Here is a 23829-nt window from a genome sequence, read left to right on the forward strand (position 1 = left end):
ATTGAAAAGATTAAGGTTGAAAACTTAAACACTCCAAAAGTGCTGTTAAATGTTTTGGAGTATGTTATTTATGAGATACACACACTGATCAATTGCAGATCTTGCCAATGGCCTTGCTGTTTGTACAGGTGTGAATATTATTTCGAGTCTAGAATTGTAATATACATTGGATTGAAGTGGTCTTAGTAAATGTATAGCTGCCTGAAAACTGCTGCTGAGAAGAGGTAACCAAACCAAAAGGTTGAAATAGGCAACAAGCCAAAAACAGTGTTATGAGCAAGGTTTGAGACATGTGCATTCTTTACAGACAAATCCAGAAACAATACATGGCTGTTTGTTCAACAGCAGAGAAGAGTGAGCTGTTACACTCTTTTTACAACATCTACAGTGAAGCATGTTCAGAAATCACTACAGGCTTGGAGCTGCATCTCGGCCAACATTGGTTATGATCAACAGATAGTACCCTGTTTATTGACAAGTACAGACAGATTTAATTCAACATTGGGTGAGTATTCATCCTTCAGCAAGACAAGATCTGAAACATCCTGCATATGTAGTGAAATAATGATGATGACTTATCATAAAGAGACCAATAGAACATTTACAACAATGGCTTGGCATACACAATTCCTGATCTTAACACACTTTAAGCTTATAGATTAATGTAAAAACTAAGAAGGTCTAAAGGTGATAAAAACTTGGTTGAACTGTGACGGTGATAATACAGAATGTTTAAAACTATTTGAAAATTACATATTGATAAACTACAGGATAGCATGAAATGACGTGTTATGTCATGTATAGCAAAGGGCTCACATACAAAATAATAGTTCATTGTACAACTTTTTTCTGTTAAAATGTTTTGTATCTTTACAGTAATTAATTTCAGACCTAATTATGTATTCCTTTCATAGTTTGAATTATACTTTTTTGATTATCAAAGCTAAGAATTCTACCATCTTGACAGAAACTGCAGTTAGTAAAGCAAGTAAGTTGTTATTAACAAGATTTGTGCAGTCAGGGTAGTATGTTTTATAGTCTTTAGTGTGGTTTTATTATAGTATTAAACCAAGATTCAGTTGAACAGTTTTTTCCAATTGGATTTCTGGAAAATTGAAATTCTGGGATCCTTAGAAAATTTTCATCTCGTTCATGAAAGCAAGAAAAATTGACCAGAACTTGTCTGGCTGAGTTTTGAAATGATTTCACATGTTAGAATTGTGAAGATGGCTTCAATTTATGAAAGTTTTAAAGTGATCACTTCTCTTCTTACGGGATTCTTATATCCATGCACCTAATATAGCACATTGATGATAGCTTTAATTGGGTCCATGAAATTATTAAATCATAAGTGAACTGAATGGTTTTCTTATGTCTGGCTTCCTAGCAAATTTCAGTTGGTAGGATTCTCAAAGTGGTTTTATCTTAAAAGCATTAAGTGAAGATTGATTTGACTAACCCTCTCTCTGCTGAATTGCATTGCTTGGAACCTGAGAGTGATTTCAATTCATGAAACATTAAACCCAAACTGAATTTTCAGATTTCTGATTCAATTTACATAAACTGCATCTGTTGAACAGAACTAAATCCTTATTTTTTCATACATTTAAGTGAGTTATAGGTTAAAAAAGAATTTTTGTAGGTTTGATAAAATATGCTTCATAAAAATATTTAGTTGTATATGAAACAATCATTTCCATATTTTGTATGATATTTTTCATTGTATTTTTACATTAATACTTGTGTAAAGATCCATTTGATTATTTATAAAATGCATAATGCCATCCATTAAAATTATATTTAATACTATGATTTCAAGTGTTTTATTTTCATGCTAATAGAAATTTCCAATTCTATTGAATCATGTTTACATATATGTGATTTTGTTATTACAATGTAACATTAGCTAAACCAGAATCAGTAAGTAGAGTGGTGTAGAACTTTAAAAGAAAATGATAGTTGTGGAATACAAAGAAAGATTAAGTCCAAGTAATTTGTTGAACAACCAGATACCTTTTCAGTGTTTTATATCTTAAAATCTGCTCTAATTTTTTGTACTATTAACTATTTAAAGAAGAGAAAATTTTCGATAACCATGGCACTTGAAATTATTTTAGGCAAGATTAGAAACTTTTTTTTTTCATTTTATTAGGTATAATTTTGTGCACCAGTATTACCAAATGTGGGGCACATGTATACCCAATTCAATTTTATTACTCATTGGGATTTCTACTAGCTTAGTCTCAAATTAAAATTTTTCTAGGCAGGATTAAAGTAAATTAATCTTTGAGACCTTGGTCATGATCATATACATCAATTGAAAGGATTTGTCTTCGTATATTTAAACTTGTAATTAGATTTCAAATTGGTCAAGAGGTAACGAAGCTATCAGTTAAATGTTTGTAATTGAAAAGCAAAACAAGCTCAAAACTGTTCTATGAACTACTATGCTGTGGTTGAAAAAGATATATTTGGGCTTGTATATATAAAATTACATTAAAAGATTGGTGTATTTCTTCATATTTGTAGTTTGGCCACAAGATGAATATGCAGTAGAGTATTCACTTGAGTATGGATTTTTAAGGTTGTCAGCCAGTACAAGACAGAAGCTAAACATTCCTGTCAAAATTGTCACACTGGGTGAGTTTAATTTCAGATTTTTTATTATCTGCTCTTTTGCACATATAAGATTTTTTTTATTTTATAGTTTTTGAAGAAATAGGTAAGATGAGATTAAAAATATTTATGTGATATACATTTTATGTGGTAAGTTGTAACTCCAAAGGGATTCTGCCATTGTTACATATTTGTTTTAAAGAGAAACTACCAAGCACCTTGGGCAATAGTTACAAATACTTGAATGTTGGCTCGCCACTTTGTAACTTGCTGATTTTAAAGTTATAGGTGTGTAGGTGAAGTAGTAATTCCAAACAAACCTCATTTTCTAGTTGAATTAAAGTTGATGCATACTGTGGTGTGATATAACATAAGGCTACACATTTTATATAAATTAATACTGAACATTTATAATACTTGTGTACACACAGTCTGAAGGGACTGAGTGTGGCCCAGCTGTTGGCATGCTTTGAACTCTGGATCATTACTGTCAAGTTTGATGTTTTATTGCTGCAGGAAAATGCTTTTCATTTGGAGGCCATGATTTCACTATTATGTTGGTGATCAAATCCTACTAGACAAGTTTAAGAGTTAGTGATATGTGCATGTTGTGAATTTGAATGTGTTGGCATTTCTACAATTGCATTTTTGTTTATACTTTTCTATTTTATGACAGACAAACAATCAAAAGAAAACTTGTTGATGGGTATAAGTTCCTGATGTAATGTTTCTACTACATAAGTCAACTAGACTTCTTTTATTCCAACTCTGCTATCTGTCATTCTCAGTTTAGGTTGTTCATGATATAATCCATTTTGAGATGGAGATGTATATGCACACCAAGGGTGTCTCCCTAGGAGGTTCTGAGGCAGCTTTCACAAATGACCTGGGAAATATCAGAAGATTTTTTGAATTGCCAAATCTATCAGGTGTACTAAAATCCTTTTGTGTCCTTCAGAACAAATAACCTTTTCAGTAATGAAATTAAGATTTTACAGTTGTTTTTACATGCATTGGCACATTCTCGTTTTGAGCCTGATGTTCTTTGTTTCACCTCTCTCTTAAATTTATTTTTTTCTTTTTGTTACTTAGTGGGTGTTGTCTGTTGGAGTTGTTTGCAATTCTGCATAGGACTTTATCATTCCAAATTTGTCCTCCTTTACCCTGATAGTTCTTTCCTTACCAAGACTCTGGCAGCAAGGTAAGGGGAAAGATCCTTCTCATCAATCCGTTTGCCCATTTCTCAACTTTATAACTTCTGTGATTCTGATTGTTTATTATGTCTTATCAAGGGCCCTCAAGTGTTATATGGCTCATAGTTATTCATTTCAAGATAATAGGAACCAATTGTTCATTCACTGTCACAGGGATCTTTCTATCTCCTGTGACTTATCTCCCATTACTCTGACAAGGTTGGATTTGTAAAATGTTTCATATGGCCTATAATAAATTGTCATTACAGAAGAATCTTTTGTGTACCACATCTCATCAGATTTGTCATGTCTGTTTTGAATTGCATGGAAGACATTAAGCAGGCTAGTACTTGGACTACTACTATCACTTTATCTCATTACATGATCTGGCAGTTACTACTTTTGAGAGTTTTCAACTACCCCATGTAGTTATTGTAACCACATTGGTCAGACTCTAACCAGAGGTGTGTTTTTCCTCAGTCATATATTCTTTTATTTTCAGGAACCCTTTATTTTTCACTTGATTACACTCTGTGGTGAGAGTTGCCTAGACAGTTATGCTTTCTCTTCTCAATTTTGCACTAGCAACCACTTTCACTATAATTAATACATGTTACAACAGGCTCTCAAAATGGGATGTTTCATTAGATCATGTAAGTGCCAACCAGCTGGTGTTACTTTTTTATGAACTGCCACTTGAACAATCATGAGCATAGCTAAAGGGGAGCTTGCCCATTCCTACCAATATTCAGGTTGAATACATTGGGAATGGTGTACTTTTAAAAATGTAGGGAACTTGTTTCACCTATAGCACAGATTCCAAAGTACTATTTCTCATGTCTCCCCAATGCTTTTTGTCCTCCACTGTTGAAAAAAAAGGGGGGTCCTCCTATTAAGGTCCCTGGATATTTTTCCCATATATTAAACTTTTTAATTAAACTTTTTAGCAGTGGTTTATCACAAAATTTAACAATAATTTCTGTAATTTATTATCTACATTACTAACACTGTCTCATTATTTAAGTACTTTACACTGATTTTTCATATTCTAAGGTTTGATCTACTAAATGGCAGCTGGCAAAGTAAATAGAATAAAATTGTATTTTTTTCTTGTTAATTGTTGTGTTGTAATAAATAGTGTAAAAATAAATGAAGATGATATGTAGTTTTCAATATTCATCCTCCTTCATTGAATTTTTAATAAAAATACTTTATTAGAAATCCTGATTTTTTTCTTTACAAAAAGACTTAATATTTACTGAAAGTTTGCTAAATTTTGTGAAGATACATAAATTGTATTGGATGATGTATTGATAGAATCACCTCCTGGCTTTACTACATGATATTTGTAGCATATCACTGTATTGTTGCACTTTTGGTGTTTGAGGCTAGAATTAAAAGTTGTTGATTTACCTTAGATAGCTGATTTAGCAACAGTTCATGGTATAAAACAGTAAATCCCAAGTATGATATTCAGGAATACTGAGATAAAAATGTAGATATGCAATGAACAAATTCTAGAGGTTATGCAAATGCAGTGTATAATGAACAAAAGTAATTATTCTTCACAAGCACATCACCTTGCACTTCAACTTGTCTGAGTTAGACTGACATTGCCAAACCATTAAAATCTCTTGAACTCAAGTACCTTTGAAACTAATTCTTTTTAATGTAGAACAAACTTGTATATTTTTCTAAAAACTTGTTAATTTTGTATAGATGCTCATAGTAAATTTGAAATTATAATCAGTATTCCTTCTCCATTCTGAGATCAGTTCAATGGCCTGATCCTGTGCACTTTTATTTAAATAGTATGGCTCAGTGGCTTTAGCTTCCACAGATACAAGTCAAACTGAAAATGTGTATTGTATATTGTATTCAAACATTCAAGAGTACTTTTGGCTGAAAGTTAATAAAAGATAAATTGGCTTTTTAGATTAAAAAAAAGTTTATTGGATAAAACTATTTGTTAAATATATATGTTATCAAGATTAATACACATTAATGGTATAAAATTTCAACATATTAAGTATGTTGTTATCAAGGTCAATCAACACCAGGACAGTTACAACCACTGTGGTAAGATATTTATATTATAAATCTCATTCCATTGTGGGTGTAGTGCATAAAAATGATTTCAATATTATATTAATTTCCACATTTGGTTTTTTTTTTTTTATCTATTTCATTTGATTCTCTAATGTTATGTTGAAAATAAAATTTGTATCAGCAATAATTGTAGTTTGTTTGAAGAAAATTAGTTTTATGGCTAGGTTCCAAAAAGATGTCCAACAACAACTGGTTTCTCTACTTGTTCATGATGAAAGTGACCTTTCTTGTAATTTAATCATAGTACATGAGGTGCATAGTTTGTCTCGTGCAGTCCTGTTTAATTCTTTCATTATGGGTTGGGTGGAATACACCTATCTCGTAACCACACACAGTAATTATTGGTAATTTGGTAATGTATGCACATTTACAAAAATTTACAGGTTATTGGTAAACATTACAAGGCTTTCATACACTAAACATTAGGTGTTTCATTTAAGTATTAAGATATTTTAATTAAAAATTTTCTTGTAAACTGTTTTTTTCTTTCAGAATGTTGGCTATCAAATATACAGAGTAATTTTAAGATTAAAAATGCTGTTATGCATGTGAAAAATTTCAAATTTTATATGTCAAATCTTTATAACACCCAGCTAGTTAAGAAATGCTTTTAAAAAAAAGTATATTTGCTATTTTCACTATCAAATTGAAATTTGTGTTCGACAGATTTGACTGATCCCGTAATCACCATAAAAATTAGGAAAAAACAAATAAAAATTGTATTTTTTTTTTTCTAGAATGGCTAGAAATTATAATTTGAAAACATAAATATTTAATTTAAATAGCTTAAATGTCACAACATTATACACGAATATATATTTATTATTTTGACTTTTCTGCTGTTACTGGCTAATTTGATAGAAGTTGCAATGATGTGGTGCACATTACTGTATCCAAGAGTATAAAACTGACCTATACAAATTGATCTGTCTTGGCTGTGTTGTAGTGGACTAGTATTTTGTAAAATACAGTCACATTTGAGTTATAATATGTACAGTCATGTGAAAAAGTTAGGACACCCTATGAAAGCCTGTGTATTTTTGTAACATTTTTGGATATATAGATATTTAATCTAAATTTTAACAATACTGAGAGATTATAGGTATATAACTAAACAATTAAAACTGAAGAAAAGATTTTTCAAATCTTCTGTAAATGTAATTCTACAAAAATGCATATTCTAATTGAGGAAAAAGTTTGAACACCCCCCACATTTATTCCCACTTAAAATGGCTCAACTCACACACAGGTGTATCACACCAGGTGCACATGATTAGAAGATTGTTACTCAACATTTTGAATAAGGTTTGTCCTATTTAAACCTCAGATATTTAGTTTGTTGTGCTCCTAACTGTTGAAGTGAGAGTGAGCACCATGGTGAGAGCAAAAGAGCTGTCTGAGGCCTTCAGAAAGAAAACTGTAGCAGCTTATGAGTCTGGTAAGGGTTTTAAAAAGATCCCAAAAGATTTTGAAATCAGCCATTCCACTGTCTGGAAAATAGTCAACAACTGGGGGGGCTTTCAAAACAATTGCCAATATGCCTAGGTCTGGTCGTCCAAGCAAGTTCACCCCAAGAGCAGACCGCAAGATGCATGTCATCATGGGACCTACAGCAGGCTCTGGCTACTGTTTTTGTGAAAGTGCATGCCTCTACAATCAGAAAGAGACTGCACAAGTTTAACTTGCATTGGAGGTGTGCAAGGAGGAAACCTTTACTCTCTAATAGAAACATCAAGGCCAGACTGAAGTTTGCCAGAGAGAAGTTAGACCAAGACATCTGGAATAGTGTTCTTTGGACAGATGAGTCCAAAATTAAATTATTTGGCCACCAAAACAGGGGACATTCCAGGAAAAGAACCTCATACCAACTGTTAAGCATGGAGGTGGAAGTGTCATGGTTTGGGGCTGCTTTGCTGCAGCAGGACCTGGACAGCTCACAATCATAGAATCCATCATGAATTCTACTGTGTATCAGAGGGTGCTTGAGGATCATGTGAGATCATCTGTACAAAAATTAAAGCTGAAGTGGAACTGGACCCTGCAACATGACAATGACCCAAAACACACCAGTAAATCCACCAAGGACTGGCTGAAAACTAAGAAATGGAGAGTCCTGGAATGGCCGAGTCAAAGCCCAGATCTTTATCCCATTGAGATGCTGTTGAGTGACTTAAAACTGGCTGTACATGTAAGAAACCCCTCAAACATCTCACAGGTGAAAGAATTCTGCATTGAGGAGTGGGACAAACTTTCTTCAGACCGATGTCGGAGACTGGTAGATGGCTACAAGAAGCGTCTCACTGCAGTTTTTTCAGCCAAAGGGGGTAACACTAGCTATTAGGGGGTAGGGTGTCCTAACTTTTTCCTCAGTTAGAATATGCATTTTTTTGTAGAATTACATTTACAGAAGATCTTGAAAAGTCTTTTCTTCAGTTTTAATTGTTTAGTTATATTCCTATAATCTCTCAGTATTGTTGAAATTGAGATCAAGTATCTGTATATCCAAAATTTTACAAAAATACACAGGCTTTCATAGGGTGTCCTAACTTTTTCACATGACTGTGTGTATATACATTATTATTATTTATTAATACATTTTAAACTTATTTTTCTTAAGACATAGAACAGTAAATAAGCAAATATTACATGAAAAGATATCTTCTAGTTACAACCTTTGTACTTAACTGTTGCTTGTCATAGATTGCTAAGCCTTAAGAAGTTTTGCACTTGGAGGATGTGAAATGAATTTTTTTTTAGCTTTCTTATATACATTTGAATAACTAAAAAATTAGAAATCAATGTATTGACACTAGAGAATTCAACTGTAATTTATAAGTTAGTAACTAAGCTGTATTTGGGTTTAAAAAAGAAATTTTGAATAAGCTTAAGACAACATGCCGGCATGAAAGCTTGTCTGAAAATAGACAGTGCCATCGAATTTGAAAATGGCTGAGAAAACTATGTGTTGTACATTTTGAGCTTTTGATTGGTTTCTCATTTATCAGATTAAGTGTTTTTAGGGACTGTTTGCAACAACTTTAGGAGGTGAACGAGGTTTCTTTTTGATTCAGTACATTAACAATATTTCAGAATCTAGAAAAGATAGGAAGTATTTAATATATATTCTAGCTTTCAAACATTAGTAATTGTAGTTTCTAATTTGTATAAACTTATAGAGTTTGTATTTTGACAACACAAACATCTTATTTGAACCAGTGCTGCATTCAACATACCACGTTACACACAAACATTCATGTTTAAATGTTTGTTAAGTATTCCTTTTGAATTAAAAAAGGTCTAATATGAAAATTTGAATTATTATTTGCAATTTGATTCCAAACTTAATTCCATAAATTAATAAAATAGTAGTTAAATAAACTTTTAAGTGCAAATCAACAAACATGATGACAGCCTTTGACCCATGACCCATCACCATAGAGTTAATGAATATTGAACCAAACATGTACTTTCTTTTTCAGTTTTTTCTACAGTCTCTTTCTTTATTCAATTTACTTGAAATATTTCAAATATCCTGTAAATTATGTTAATTTGATAGTGATATACTTAGCAAAAAAATTAAGTAGGACTATTTTTAAATGCAACAGTAGGCCTAAAGGGTAAACCTTCTACATGTAACTTAGGCAGATGAATTTTTTGGGAAGGAGGGAGAACAAAGTTGGAAGGTAGAATGGTTAATCCTTTATAAATTTAATCTTCATTTCAAGTTTAATCTGTTGCATATTTTTTCCAGAATTATTACTTGTTTGATATTTATCTATATGTTTTAGGTTTATGGCTAGAAGTCCTGTTTTTAAGATAAAATGAATTCTGAAGTAGTAGTTTATGGGGTAGGAGCCTGTGTTAATGCTTTAGATTTTTATTTGAAAATCCAGAATTAGAATTGAAGCCCATAACATTTTAAAATATTAAATTGGAATTATTCTGTAATGCACCAATGATATAATGAGATAATGTTATAAATGTCATCACAGAGTTGATGTTGTAAATGTTACCATAGTAGTTGTGATTTTGTGTTTGTTACAGATATGTTACCATAGTAGTTGATTGCATTTGTTATAAATGTTATCATAGTAGTTATGATCGTGTGTTTGTTATAAATATGTTGTCATAGTTGTTGTGATTGTGTGTTTGTTATAAATACATTATCGTAGTTGTTGTGATTGTGTGTTTCTTATAAATACGTTATCGTAGTTGTTGTGATTGTGTGTTTGTTATAAATACGTTATCGTAGTTGCTGTGATTGTGTGTTTGTTATAAATACGTTATTGTAGTTGCTGTGATTGTGTGTTTGTTATAAATACGTTATTGTAGTAGTTGTGATTGTGTGTTTGTTATAAATACGTTATTGTAGTTGTTGTGATTGTGTGTTTGTTATAAATATGTTGTCATAGTTGTTGTGATTGTGTGTTTGTTATAAATACGTTATCGTAGTTGTTGTGATTGTGTGTTTGTTATAAATACGTTATTGTAGTTGCTGTGATTGTGTGTTTGTTATAAATACGTTATTGTAGTAGTTGTGATTGTGTGTTTGTTATAAATACGTTATTGTAGTTGTTGTGATTGTGTGTTTGTTATAAATATGTTGTCATAGTTGTTGTGATTGTGTGTTTGTTATAAATACGTTATCGTAGTTGTTGTGATTGTGTGTTTCTTATAAATACGTTATCGTAGTTGTTGTGATTGTGTGTTTGTTATAAATACGTTATCGTAGTTGCTGTGATTGTGTGTTTGTTATAAATACGTTGTCGTAGTTGTTGTGATTGTGTGTTTGTTATAAATATGTTGTCATAGTTGTTGTGATTGTGTGTTTGTTATAAATACGTTATTGTAGTAGTTGTGATTGTGTGTTTGTCATACATTATCATAGTAGTTGTGATTGTGTTTGTTATAAATGTTATCACAGTGGGTGTAATGATGTTAATGTTTGTGTTTTACATATATTATTACACTGGTTGTGATTCTATTGCCATTGATTGTGACATGCTTGGTGTGTTGGAATAGAATTTTGTGTAGTTATATATCAATTTTAACAACTTGTATTTATGGTTTTTATACAGTAAACTCTGTGTTTAAAAAGCTGTATTAGTTGTATATCATAGTAAAATGTATACTTTGAATTTCTAGTATTATCCAGGTGAATATTTTTTGTTCATGCATTACTGAATTACTTGTTGTGAACATATTTTCATAAATGTAGCATGTACTGTTTTCTTTTTAATTACTTTGCAAATTTTTGAAATACTGTATTTTCTTGGATAACTTAGTATATTCTGGTACACCTTGTATTAGAAACACTAAAATTACTTTTAAGTGTTAAATATATTTATGTATAACCATTACATTATTTTGCATCATATCAAGTGCTGTAATGTAATGTTTCTCATACATATGTTTGTCCTAACTTGTGTCTGATTATTGTTAATGCTTGAAAGTATATCCATTTTTTAAATATTAATTATTAATACAAGTATTTTTTCTCTTCCAGCAGACCCCCGCAAAGATACTTGTTTTGGTGATTGGTTCAGTAGGTTCTTGTTGGATGAGTTTTTGGGGTATGATGATGTATTAATGGCCAGCTTAAAGAATTTGGCAGAAAAAGAAGAAAACAAAGGTTTGTGTATTTGTTATTATTAGTTTTAGGTTTTAAAGGTTAATATACTTTCATTAGTGTGAGAACTTTTGATATGGACACATGTTTGGCCATTGCTTGAGTTGTAAAAAAAATTAGTTTAAAAAAAAATGTTTATGCTGAGATCATTACGAGTAATTTCATCTCTATTTTTATGGTGCAAAATGAGTTATAATAACATAATATCCCATTAAATTAACATTAGATTAAATTAGGGTTAACTATTTTACTTAAAGTAAATATAATAGCATGAGATCACACTGTTGACATTAGATTAAGTTTGGGTTAACTATGTTGCTCAGAGTGTTTGTCAGTATAATAGTTCTTGTTTTATTAAGCAGAATGATTTTTTTTTTGCAGCATTATGAAAATAATAGTAAATCTAAATAAAACTTAAATACATTAAATTTGTTAACTAGATACAAATTTTAGTGTTTGGACTAAACTGATATATTTTCGACAGATGTAATTTCCATTTTTGTTATGAAGTTTTTGTAATAAAAACAGTTGGTTGCCATAAATTGTGGAACAAATTATTAAAAGAAATATATACCAGTTCATGCTTTAGTGCAAAATAAAATTTGTTTAGCCAAACTACTATTCTAATTAAAATTGTAATCTAGTTTTGTTTAGCCTTGTGAGTCTGGAAAGCAAATGTGGTGATGTAGGTTTTGTGCTATTCTTTGATTTAATATCCAATATTAATCTAGTTGAGCTGGTATAGATCTTACAGTTTTTAAATTATGTTACATATTTTTTTATCTAATATGAGAAAATATCTTTGATTTTATAATGGTATACTCTATTAAACTTGCTAGTAGCATAGTGAAATAGATTTTGAGAATTTATTTACTATTGAGTTTGTCAAGGAAGTATATTCCAGTAGTATAAATTGTAGTGAATCCAAATATTTTCTGCAACAATAGGTAATAAGCACACAAGCTAGATCTGTAGAATACTGTATATAGCTTTTTTCATCCCAATTGTAGCTGGCACCATACTTGATATATAAAGTCTTTATTAGGTAACAAATAAATTAGCCTCAACATAAATCAATATTTCTGTTGTTTTTAAATTAACAGAAAGATGTGTCTACAGGGTGTTCAAAAGTCACTGTGCAGTTTTGTAATAATATTTTATTTCAAGCCTATTTCAAGCCAGCAACTGATAGCAGTGTTTAGAAACAAAATAAGAAGGATCCAGACCTGTATTGATGCCAACGGGGGTCACCTTCAACATTGTTTATAATTGTCATTCATATTTACCTCCTGTATTCTATATTGAAACGTGTCTGTTAATAAATATATAAGTGCACAGTGACTTTCCGAACACCCTGTAGTACCTTATCAGTTGTCTTGCGTTTTTTTTATGTACTTCATGTGACAATCATAGAACAACTTCATTTAATGCATTCCCTGAGTGGGTCAGCAATGCATTTATGGACTTACAACACTACAATTACAGGATTGATTCTCTGTGGTGGTGAGAGTGCAGGTAGCATATTGTGTAGTTTTGCACTAAAACAAACTATAAAAGTAAAAGTTTTGTGTAAACCTGTTACTTATGCTGTGTTAAATGTTCTTTTATGTTGTGATGTCTGCCACACTATGAAAGTTAGTTTAGTTATAGGTTTAAGGTTGAGTCTGTTTCAAAAACACAGTTAAAACTTCATGATTATTGTATCATATGACAACAAGTAAAAAAGAAAGAAGTAGATTATACTTGGTAATAGATGGAAATATGCTACATAATGTGTTTTTTTGAGATTGAATTCTGTAGCACACATAATAAGAGGTAATGAAAAACAGCAAAGCATATTTAATTAAGATACTACAGGATGTTCAAAAATCTGAAACCATAAGCACTTCAAAATATTTCACAGAATGTGTTCTATGTGCTGCTGTTGTAATTTCAAACAAGTTTGGAGACAGTATTTTCATTCTCTTTGAATGCTGCAAAGAATATCATTGTTAGTGGTCCAACTCATTTAACAGATTTGTTATTTCAGATTTTCGGTATTCCTGATCTTCTCTTTGTACACATGTGCCTTGTGCAGTTTCCAGAAAAATGATTCCTTAGAGATTTTGGCCTATTCCTGGGGACTGTATCTGCTAATCCCATGTCCTGGGAAGGTATCATTTAGCTAAACTCTGAAATTAAGAAAATATGCAAATCACCAATTATTCCAGAATTTTTGGACATCTTGTAGGTTTAACTTGTTGCCAAACATGGGTTAAATCCTCAGTAATTGTTTAGTGAAATCCTTGATAATGAGAAACACATTTGAAATAAAAATGTATCTTCAGGTCAAGATGACCCAGGAAGGTTGAAATGTTGTTCTCTCCTTATCAATAAAAGTGTTAATACCCATACCAGTCATTCTGAGATACAGTTTAGTGAAATATTTATTTATAGTTGTAATTTCAGTACCTCATTTTTGGAAGTGAAATCTGTATCAAATATAAGTGAGAAACAAGTTTATTTTTCATTTAGAAATCTCAGATAGAGGAATATTTTACTCACTGTACACTTAAATTTCAGTTTGATATTTTAACTGGAGTAGGCTGTGCAGACTATGCTCTTGTTATTCAGGAAAAGTTTGTCTTGAATGATTATTAATTAATTTGTAATATGTGTTGTTTCAATGGATGTGAAACTTTTTATGATATTGTTTTATAGGATATGTAAGAAATGTAGTTACTGGTGAACATTATCGATTTGTCAGCATGTGGATGACAAGGACCTCCTATATAGCTGCAGCATTTATTATGATGGTTTTTGTAAGTGAATATGTATACATTAGCAAGGTAGTTTTGTTAAATGTTATAAAAGTTATGTTACTTTTAGAAATTATTCTTTAAGTGGTAATTGGGTATAAGAATTGTTGTAGTACATACCCTTTGAGAAATATAAATAGATACATATTTGTAAAAAATGTTATTTTAGCTTTGAGTATGATCATCCAGTGCAGGTAGTTTCGATTTAAATAGTTCATGTAAAATATATATATATATATATATATTTTTTGTAGGATACTAACTTTGAATTATATATATACCTACTCAGCATATCAGATGAAAGTGTGTTTAATCAATGGTATTTCACTGTTGCTTCATCAAACAAAATTCAGTCCAACTCTCTTAAATGTTTATTTTGTACTTTGAAAAGTATTGTACATGGAACTAAATCTGCTATCAACAAACAGCCAAACTTGTGCAGGAGAGTGTTTTGAGGTTGAACAGTGTTTTTTAATAATAGCAAAAGTGATACCATATTTAATTGTTTTTCTGGTTCATTGATATTGAAAGTAATGATAGAAAGCATTGTTTGTTGGCAAAGAAACATGAAAAAAAACAACTATACAAATTAATGGATATGTTAGTTGTAACAAATGTTAAAAGTTGAATTTGCCAAATTAATATTACAAATATGAAATGATGGAAAATGTAGTGTTTTTAGTTAGAAAGGTTAGTATTAGGGTTAAAAGTAGTGAACTTAATTGTAAAGACCCTATTATATTGAGTAACAGATTTTTAGCCCTGGCTTGTGTTGACAAAGAATTTTGGAAGGAGGGAAGGCAAAAGGAATAGGGAAGGATGTGTATTATGAACTTGAAAGAGGTTATAGTTAAAGGTGATTCTTTGACACAGCATGTGGATAGAATAGTTTGTGGGGTGAATGTGGTGAAAAGATTTAGATTATGCTTTCCTGGGGCTCAAGTGGAAGATATAACTGACAGAGGAAGAAATGTGATGAAGAAGACTGGCAACATTGCAGTTGTGAATGTAGGGGCTAATAATATTGGGAAGAGTAAGTCAGAAGAGCTAATTAGTATGTGCAAGGGGTTGATTAAAGCATTTAAAGGTAAAGGTTATAAATTAATTGTGTCAAAGATACAGTTATGACAGAAAGTGTTCATACCCCAACATCCTGAGTGGTTTTTTGCTCATAACTTAAAATGTATCACGAGTAGGCTAATAGAAGTAAAGTATATTATAAATATTATACTAACACACATCTACATAAATTTGTATGTAAATTAAATGACAAATAAACTGTTTATAAACAAATAACTAAAAATAGGAGGAGCAGAAAGTGTTTGTACAGTTCAGAACGTGGAAAAACTGATATTCCCATAAAAATTTTGTTTAGTTTGGTGAATAAACTACATTATACCATTCCAGAACTAGACACTGGGTTCATAATTATTGGAATTTAGCCAGCAAAAAATGTACTTCTGGCAATTTAGCGCCATCTCCGTCATTATCTGCTTGGTCACCATGGCGAACAGGAAACAACTGTCCAGTGATTTAAAAAACCAAATTTTTTAAAATACAAGTCTTGTGTGTCTCTTTCTGGTATTGCTACACAACTTAATGTGCCGAAATCTACTATTCAAAGTATAATTGCGAAGTTTAAGCTTACAGGACCAACTGCTAACCTCCCTCATTCCAGACACCCAACCAAAATTCCAGAGAGAACCAAGAGGAAGGTTCTCAGAGAAGTTAGTAGGAACCCTCGTTTAACACGTAATGACATACAGAAACTGGTAAGGGAAATTGGGGTTGAAGTAAAAATCTCTACAGTTATGAACATGTTACGTTTTTCTGGGTTCAAAGCATGCCGTCCTTGTAGAACTCCATATTTAAAACCTGTTCATTTAGAAGCACGATTGAGGTATGCAAGAAAGCATGTAGATAAACCCTTTACCTATTGGAAAAGTATTTTTTGGTCAGACGAGACTAAAATCGAGCTTTTTGGCCACAATGATGTTTGTTATATTTTCCATAAGAAGGGGGAACGAAATCTTCCAAAGAACACTGCCCCTACAGTTAAACATGGAGGTGGCTTGATCATGCTATGGGGTTCCTTCAGCTCTTATGATGTGGGCAGCCTTCATCGTGTCAACAGAATCATGAAAAAAGAAGTGTATGTTGATATATTAGGCACTTGAATCAAGAATGATGCTCAGAACTTGTGGCTTGGGCGTCGTTGGATCTTCCAGTACGACAATGACCCTAAGCACACATTGAAATATGTGCAATCCTGGTTGCAGAGGAACTATATAATTGTTCTGGAGTGGCCATTGAAGTCACCCAATCTCAACCCATTTGAAAACGTTTGGCATGAGTTAAAAATCAGGGTTCATCAGCATCATCCGAAAAACTTGCAAGAGTTGGAGGCCTTCTGTAAAGAATGGAATAAAATAGCAGTCGAGTACTGTCAAATGGTCATGGAGGGCTATGAGGATAGATTGCGCCAAGTAATTCACCTGAAAGGCTACACAACTGACCATTAAATAAAATAGATGCATGGACACTATCTGCCTCACCTATGTTTGGTTATTTGTTTATAAACAGTTTATTTGTTCTTCAATTCACATGAAAAATTATGTAGATGTTAGTTTAATATTTATAATATAACCTACTTTCATTATCCTATTCGTGATACTTTTTAAGTTATGAGGAAAAAACACTGGGACGCAGGGATACGAACACTTTCTGTTGTAACTGTACTGTGAAGAATTAATTGTTGACATAAAATTTTGAAGAGGTCACTAGAACTAAATGCTAGGCTAAAATCAATTTGTAAGGATAAACAGGTTAGCTGACTGGACTTGCAGGATCAGTTCAGTGGGAGGAGGGATCTTTTTGGAATGGATGATTTACATTTAACTAGAAAAGGGCCTGGCATGTTTGCAGAGGTTATTAAATCAGTTGTGAGAGTAGTTTTAAACTAGGACTAGATAGTGGTGAGGGAAAAGATAAACTAAATGAAACAAAATTGAGATGTTGCAAAATGTTTAGTGTAGGAAATCAGTATGAAAGTGTAATGCAGTAAAACCTAAGACAGAATCACACAGGACCAAGTAAAATTTCCAGCTTAAGCAGGTTTTCTGGGTTAGACATAGTGAACATGTGTTTCCTTATTTATATGTAATTTTTGAACTGAATGTTATACTTGCTTGACTCAGGAGGAATAAGACATTTGTGAATAAAGTTACTGTATTGTTTATGCTATATTTATTAGAATAAGAACAAAAATAGACATTCAAAATATACACAAGTACACAAAATCTTAATCAAATTTATTTGAAGAAAGTGTTGAATTTCGACTGTTTCGTTTTTTTAATGGGCTTTCTCATGTGGTTAAAAGAGAATGCCGATTCTACGGCCTTTTCATGAAGTTCACTTCCCCCTTCATTTTTGCATACAATTTGATAGCATTAATACAACTTAACCCTTGTGATGAAGTAGGAATTTCTATTTCCTCACTATTTTAAAATTAGGGAAGATAGGAATTTTTTTGTGAGAATTATTTAAAGAGTAGAATTTTGCACTTAAGAGACAAATATATTTCTACAAATAATGAATCTAATTTAACTGCAAAAATAATGATGTCAGAAAAAAGAACAGAATATATTTAACCAATACTGCAACAAAATGTCCAAGAATTTATTAATATTTAAAGAAATTATTAATTAAACAAGAATTTATTAATATTTAATCATAAACATTTTTTCTGCCTTACTCAGGTTCTAATCCTACTTGTTGATAGATGAGGTAGGAAAGATAGTTTTCCATCCACGTTAGGCAGGTTCTGCCATATAGAGACCATTTTATAGTAGAAATCTTAAGATAATGCTCCAAAATTTTGATATTTCTAGCTGGTACAGGTTTCTGCCCTGTGCAGTTTCCGGCTTAGACAGGTTTTACTGTACCAGAAGTATAAGAAACAAAATAGATGACTTCAAGGCACTGGTAAGAATAGAAGATTTTAATGTGGTGGGAATAACTGAAACATGGTCAAATGTAGATGATTTTCATGACAGAAAGTTCTTTGAAATACGTGACTATAGGTTAGTTAATAGGGACAGAGTAGTAAAGACGGAGAGGAATGGCTTTATATGTAAAATGTTAGTTACATCCTGTTGAAGGTGAGGATGTTAAGGATAATATCAAGGAGATTAAATCCATTTGGGTTTCTGTTAGTGTATGTCAAAGGAAAAAATCTCTTAGTAGGAATTTGTTACAGACTAACAGATGAAACTGGTAAAATCAATGAGATTAAAATTTTAGCTGTTAATGAAGTCATAATTATGGGTGATTTTAATTTTAGACATATTGATTGTTCAATGCTGGAATCGAACAATGGGGGTAGAAAGGTTTGTGGAAACTGATGGATTTTTCCATTTATTGGTCAAGGAACCTACTAGGAATAATACTATTTTAGATTTATTGTCATCTTCTAATATAGAAATGGTTGAGAAGGTGGAAATTGGGGAACACCTAGGTTCAAATGATCATTGCTGTATTAGATTTGATGTTTTTCTGCATGTGGAAATTAGGAATAATGATATTCAGATTCCAGATGTTGGAGTGTGCAACAAGAATTATCTCATGTGAATGGGCAGCTGAGTTATTGAGAGACATATGTAGAAAATTTAAAAAAAATTAAGGTTTAAAACATATTATTTAGAGAAAGAAAAGAGTAAATACAAGTTAAAAAACAGGTTGGCTCACAAAGGGTATAAGATATAAAATTACAGAAAAGTTTCACAAATTTAAGAAATTCAAATTGATTTGTATTGTAGAAGATCACAAAAGTTGGTCAGTCAGGAAATCAGGACATCCAAGAGGTTGTATGAAAAAAAAATTGGATTAAAAACATAAAACTTAACTCTAAGGATTTTTTTTTACATACAAAATGTTGTGATGGAGATAGGACTCTTGAGGAAGAATTGTATCTGATGGTTATGAAATGGCTAGGTTATTAAATTCTACCTTTTCTTCAATTTTTATTAATGAAGACTTAAAGCAGCATTCTTCATTTTGATCAATTGATAAATGAAAACAAAGTTGAACAAGACAATTTTGTAAATTCTGAGCTTGTTAAAATAAAATTGGAAGTTTAAAGAATGATAAGGCTCCTGGGCCAGATAATATTTCTTCAAGGGTTTTAAAGGAGGTCAAGGAGCCACATGCTGCAGTGTTTTATAAGTCTTTGAATGGTGGACAAGTAACAAGAGATTGGAAACTAGTTAATGCCACTTTTTCTTCAAGGGAGGTAGTAGAAGTTGTCCCAGTAATTATTGGCTTTAGTTTTACATCAGTTAAGGGAAAAGTTTTGGAAAGTATAGAATTTTATAAGATAGTCAACATGGTTTCACAAAGGGAAAATCTTACCTTACAAACCTTTTACATGCTTTGAAAATGCTATTGCATATGTAGATGAAGGTAAAGGTGTGTATTTGGTGTATCTGAATTTTCAGAAGCATTTGATAAAGTGCCACATGAAAGGCTTTTAAAGAAACTTATCTCTGTAGATGTGGGGGGATAAATTAATGATTGGATAAAAGAGTTATTAGATTGAAGAAAGCAAAGGGTTGTTATATAGTTCATTCAAACTTGATTAAAAATGTTGCAAGTGGTGTACATCAGGGCTCAGTCTTAGGACCTTTGCTCTTTTAATTTACCTTAATCACATAGATAAAGAAATGGTCAATAAATTACTTAAATTTTCTGATGATATCATGGTCTTTGGTATTGCTGGCTGTGAAGAAGATGCTGCTGCTTTACAAAAGGATTTAGATCATTTAGTGAGTTGGACAAATAAAGATCAGTTAGATTTTAATTATGATAAATTAGAGGCAATGCATGTGGGTTGTCATATTGTGAACTAATAAGTATAATTTGGATGTGAATAATCTAAACAGAAACAAGAGAACTCTGGTATAATATTGATCAGTCTCTTAAGCCATCTAAGTAGTGTGTTATCGTTAGTGGTAAGGCAAATAGGATTTCAGGTTGTATCTAAAGAAATATGGAATACAAGTCTAAAGAGGTTATAATTTCACTGTATAGGTCACTGATTAGACCACATTTGGAGTATTATGTTCAGTTTTGGGCTCCTTACTTTAGGAAAGACATTGAATTATTTGAAAGCATTCAGAGGATGGTACCTGGGATGGAGGGGTTGTCATATGAGGAGAGATTAAGGTTTTTAAAATTGTTTTATCTTGAAAAATGAAGAGTTAGAGGGAATCTGATTGAAGTGTTTTTTGTAAAAGAAATTGATAATGTTGATGCATCAGCATTTTTCATACTTTACAGTGAAAAGTAAATAACTAAATATAGATTTATGCATGGTAAAAACATTCTTCATTTGAGACTATTTTATTTTTCAAATAGGGTTGTTAGCCTGTGGAATGGGTTGCTTGTGGATGTTGTGGAGGTCATAAATTATTGTGAGTTTACAAGAAAGCTTGATAGATATATGGATGATAAGGGCTGGCTTTAAAGAAGTCTGTTGTTGTCCCTAAACATTATGATATTATATTACTTAATTCAGTATTCCATAGGAATCACGTACAGTATAAGTTTATTATTAGCCAGTTAAATTTAAATATTGAACTTGCTGAACTGATGCATGGAAGTAATAACGAGAGTTTAGAATTATATTGTATTGTTAAAAATTTAATCATCTGTCATCATTTATAACACTAATTTTTATTTTAAATTCTACAGTTAAAGAGTGAGAATTAGTTTCTCAAAATAAATCTTATTGTTTGTGGTTATTTCTGGTAACCTAAAGGATATTGCCATGTAATAATTATTAGGTTAAGCACTTTTTCAATGCATGAAAGAAAATGAGACTCCAAATGGGGGCACACCCTACAACAAATTACTCTTTGTCACTTCCTTTGGGGCTCTAAGGGTGTATGCCAAATTTGGTGATGATTGATACAATGGTTTGTCATCAGTTATAAACAGACATACATACACACCTACCTACCTACCTACCTTAAATAGTGATTTAGGAGTTCCCAAACTGGGAGATCTGAACCACTGGGATCACCCAAAAAGGAGTTTCAGAGCTTGGTTGATGAACTGTGTATAGAAAGTACTTGATTGATGAATAAGACTTGGAATGTAATGAACCCTTACAACCCAAATTTTGACCATACTTTTTTTGTTTTGGGTGTGGGGAACTATGCAAGTCTACATCTTAAGTTCAAGTTCTTTGATAGGCAATGCATTGTTCTTAAACACATCATCTGTATTTCCTGTGTTTCTTTTTTTCTTCAACCTCTTATTCTGTTAGGTAAAGGAAGAAGATCTAGTACTTGTAAGTTTTGTGCTCACTGTGCACTGGCATTCTATAGAAATAATAATTACAACTTATGTATTTGTTTAGCATCAGATATTAGGCTAACTGAAAAAAATACTAAATTAAGAAAATATCCAACCAATAAAGTAAAGATAACCTGTGTTAAAAACAAACTTGCATTTTATAAAACAATTATTTTTACACAATTCTAAAACATAGTTTCTGGTTTCAAAATTAGATTAAAATACAAATAATGTACAAGGTAAAGAATATAAACCTGATGTGTTTCAATGTATTTTACTGCACCATTGTCACACTCCTGAGTTTAGAGGTTCCAGAAACAGCAATCACATATCACAGTGGTTCAATTTTATATTCCATGCTTGGCTTGGACATCTTCAAATGGTAATCATAAAGCTCACATCTGATCATAGAGTGGGCCAGGAATCAGGCATTCGAGGGCCTGATGTGGCTTATGGACTGCATATTGGGACCACTGATGTATGAATAAGACAATTTGGTAGAAGACTTAGTAAAAGTGTGTGAAACATTTATATCGTGTAATATTTTTCTTTAACAAAGTTGAAGGCACCTGTAGTCATATTATTGCTATTATAGTGAAAATATATTTCACTGTTCTATGTAACCAAGTTATACTATCATCATCAGTATATAGCCAACCTGAATGCACTAGCTTCTTACAATGCAGAGCTTTATGCAACTTTAGACAACTGTATTTTTTATCTATGTTATAGCATCTTCTACAAATACACCTGTACATGAAATGTGTAAATTCAGGTATTTGTGTGTATATGCTGCAATCTTATAAATTGCATACCTTTTTAGCTTTTTTCAGTGTTACAATATGGTCGATATGGCCATTTTGGTAATGTGTCACTATGTAGCTTCTCTCATTATTTCACTGATTGTAACTAACTCTCAGGTTTGATGTTATAGTTTACTTAAGTGATTTACAGCTACTGTGAGACATTTGCTGTGAGGGAAGGAAAGCCACTATACACTGTAAATACAAATACCAAAGACACAACTTTTTGAGTGGATTGTTTCTTGTAATAAAGTTCAACAAGGAATAAAAATAAACAATCTAATCAAAATCTATATTGTTTAACTTTTATTTGTAATGTCAATTTAAAATTTTAACAGCTAAGAACCTCTGACATTACTGATGGTTTCCTGTTAGGCATTGGCTATTTTTGTTGTTAACTTTATTAAGAAACCAAAATAAAACAGCCATGAATCATTACATTCTAGCTAAAATCATGAACTTGTCAAAGAACCATTACCTATTATTAGTGTCTTGATAAATGTCTAATTCACGGCTAGGGTTAAAATTTTAAGAGTAGTTTTATGATGTAGTCTTAGTAAAGTATTTGCAGTCTTTATCTGTGCACCTAGAAAGAAACAATTGGGGATATAAACAATGAAATGAAGGGACACATTGATTATGATTTGTTACTAATTAGTGAAGACTGGTTTTTATAACAAGACTGATGCTGTGGCATTTCATTCTTTTTATGTTTTTGCAACAATGACAAGAATTGTAAAGCTTCATGAAATGTTTGTTTAGTAGATTAGCAGTAAAGTTAATTTGTGTTTCTTTCTTAATGATATTTAATACCATTCCCAAATTGAGGTTTCTTTTTCTAGCTTAAAGAAGCGAGTATAAAGTGTTTTCAAATTGATGGCATCTCATGCCAACTGTCAAGTGTAAAATTAAGATTATAAAATAATTTGTTATGTCTTAAATACATAAAGTACATGAAGAAAAGTGATATATTTTTAAAAGTAAAATGAAATGTTGGAAATTGTGAAGAATAGTGAAAACAGAAGAGAAAGAAAAATTAAAAAAAGTACAGAAGTTACATTATTATAATCCTGTGAGCATGAATGACAGAAATACTGTTGATTGAGTTATGAGAATGTTACTTTTTTTAATTAAATACTTGTATTTCTGAGTAAGTTAGCAGGAAGAATTTCTATAAATATTTAATCATGGTTATTTTTCATGGAATAGATATGATAGAAGTATGAATAATAAAGTAAGTGTTCATTACATGCTATATTGTGAACAACTCGGCTGTAATTTAAATCTTTAATAATGGTACATGTGCTTATCAAAGTCACTATTTA

At 31.4% G+C, this 23829-nt stretch overlaps 1 protein-coding gene across 13 annotated transcripts in view; it reads left to right on the top strand.

The window, feature by feature from the left end:
• The window catches only part of LOC143248832 (membralin), a 51761-nt gene that overhangs the window by 10478 nt on the left and 17454 nt on the right, over nt 1-23829 (top strand). For 8 of the 13 annotated variants that reach the window (XM_076497653.1, XM_076497648.1, XM_076497649.1 and 5 more), the window contains 3 exons: nt 2530-2640; nt 11428-11550; nt 14248-14348. In XM_076497653.1, the coding sequence (XP_076353768.1) occupies nt 2530-2640; nt 11428-11550; nt 14248-14348 (335 nt within the window). Of the gene's footprint in view, nt 1-2529; nt 2641-11424; nt 11551-14247; nt 14349-23829 lie in introns of all 13 variants that reach the window. The other 5 variants (XM_076497642.1, XM_076497644.1, XM_076497646.1 and 2 more) reach the window with 1 other exon arrangement.

This window comes from Tachypleus tridentatus, chromosome 4 (assembly GCF_004210375.1).
Source record: "Tachypleus tridentatus isolate NWPU-2018 chromosome 4, ASM421037v1, whole genome shotgun sequence".
Lineage (NCBI taxonomy): Eukaryota > Metazoa > Arthropoda > Merostomata > Xiphosura > Limulidae > Tachypleus > Tachypleus tridentatus.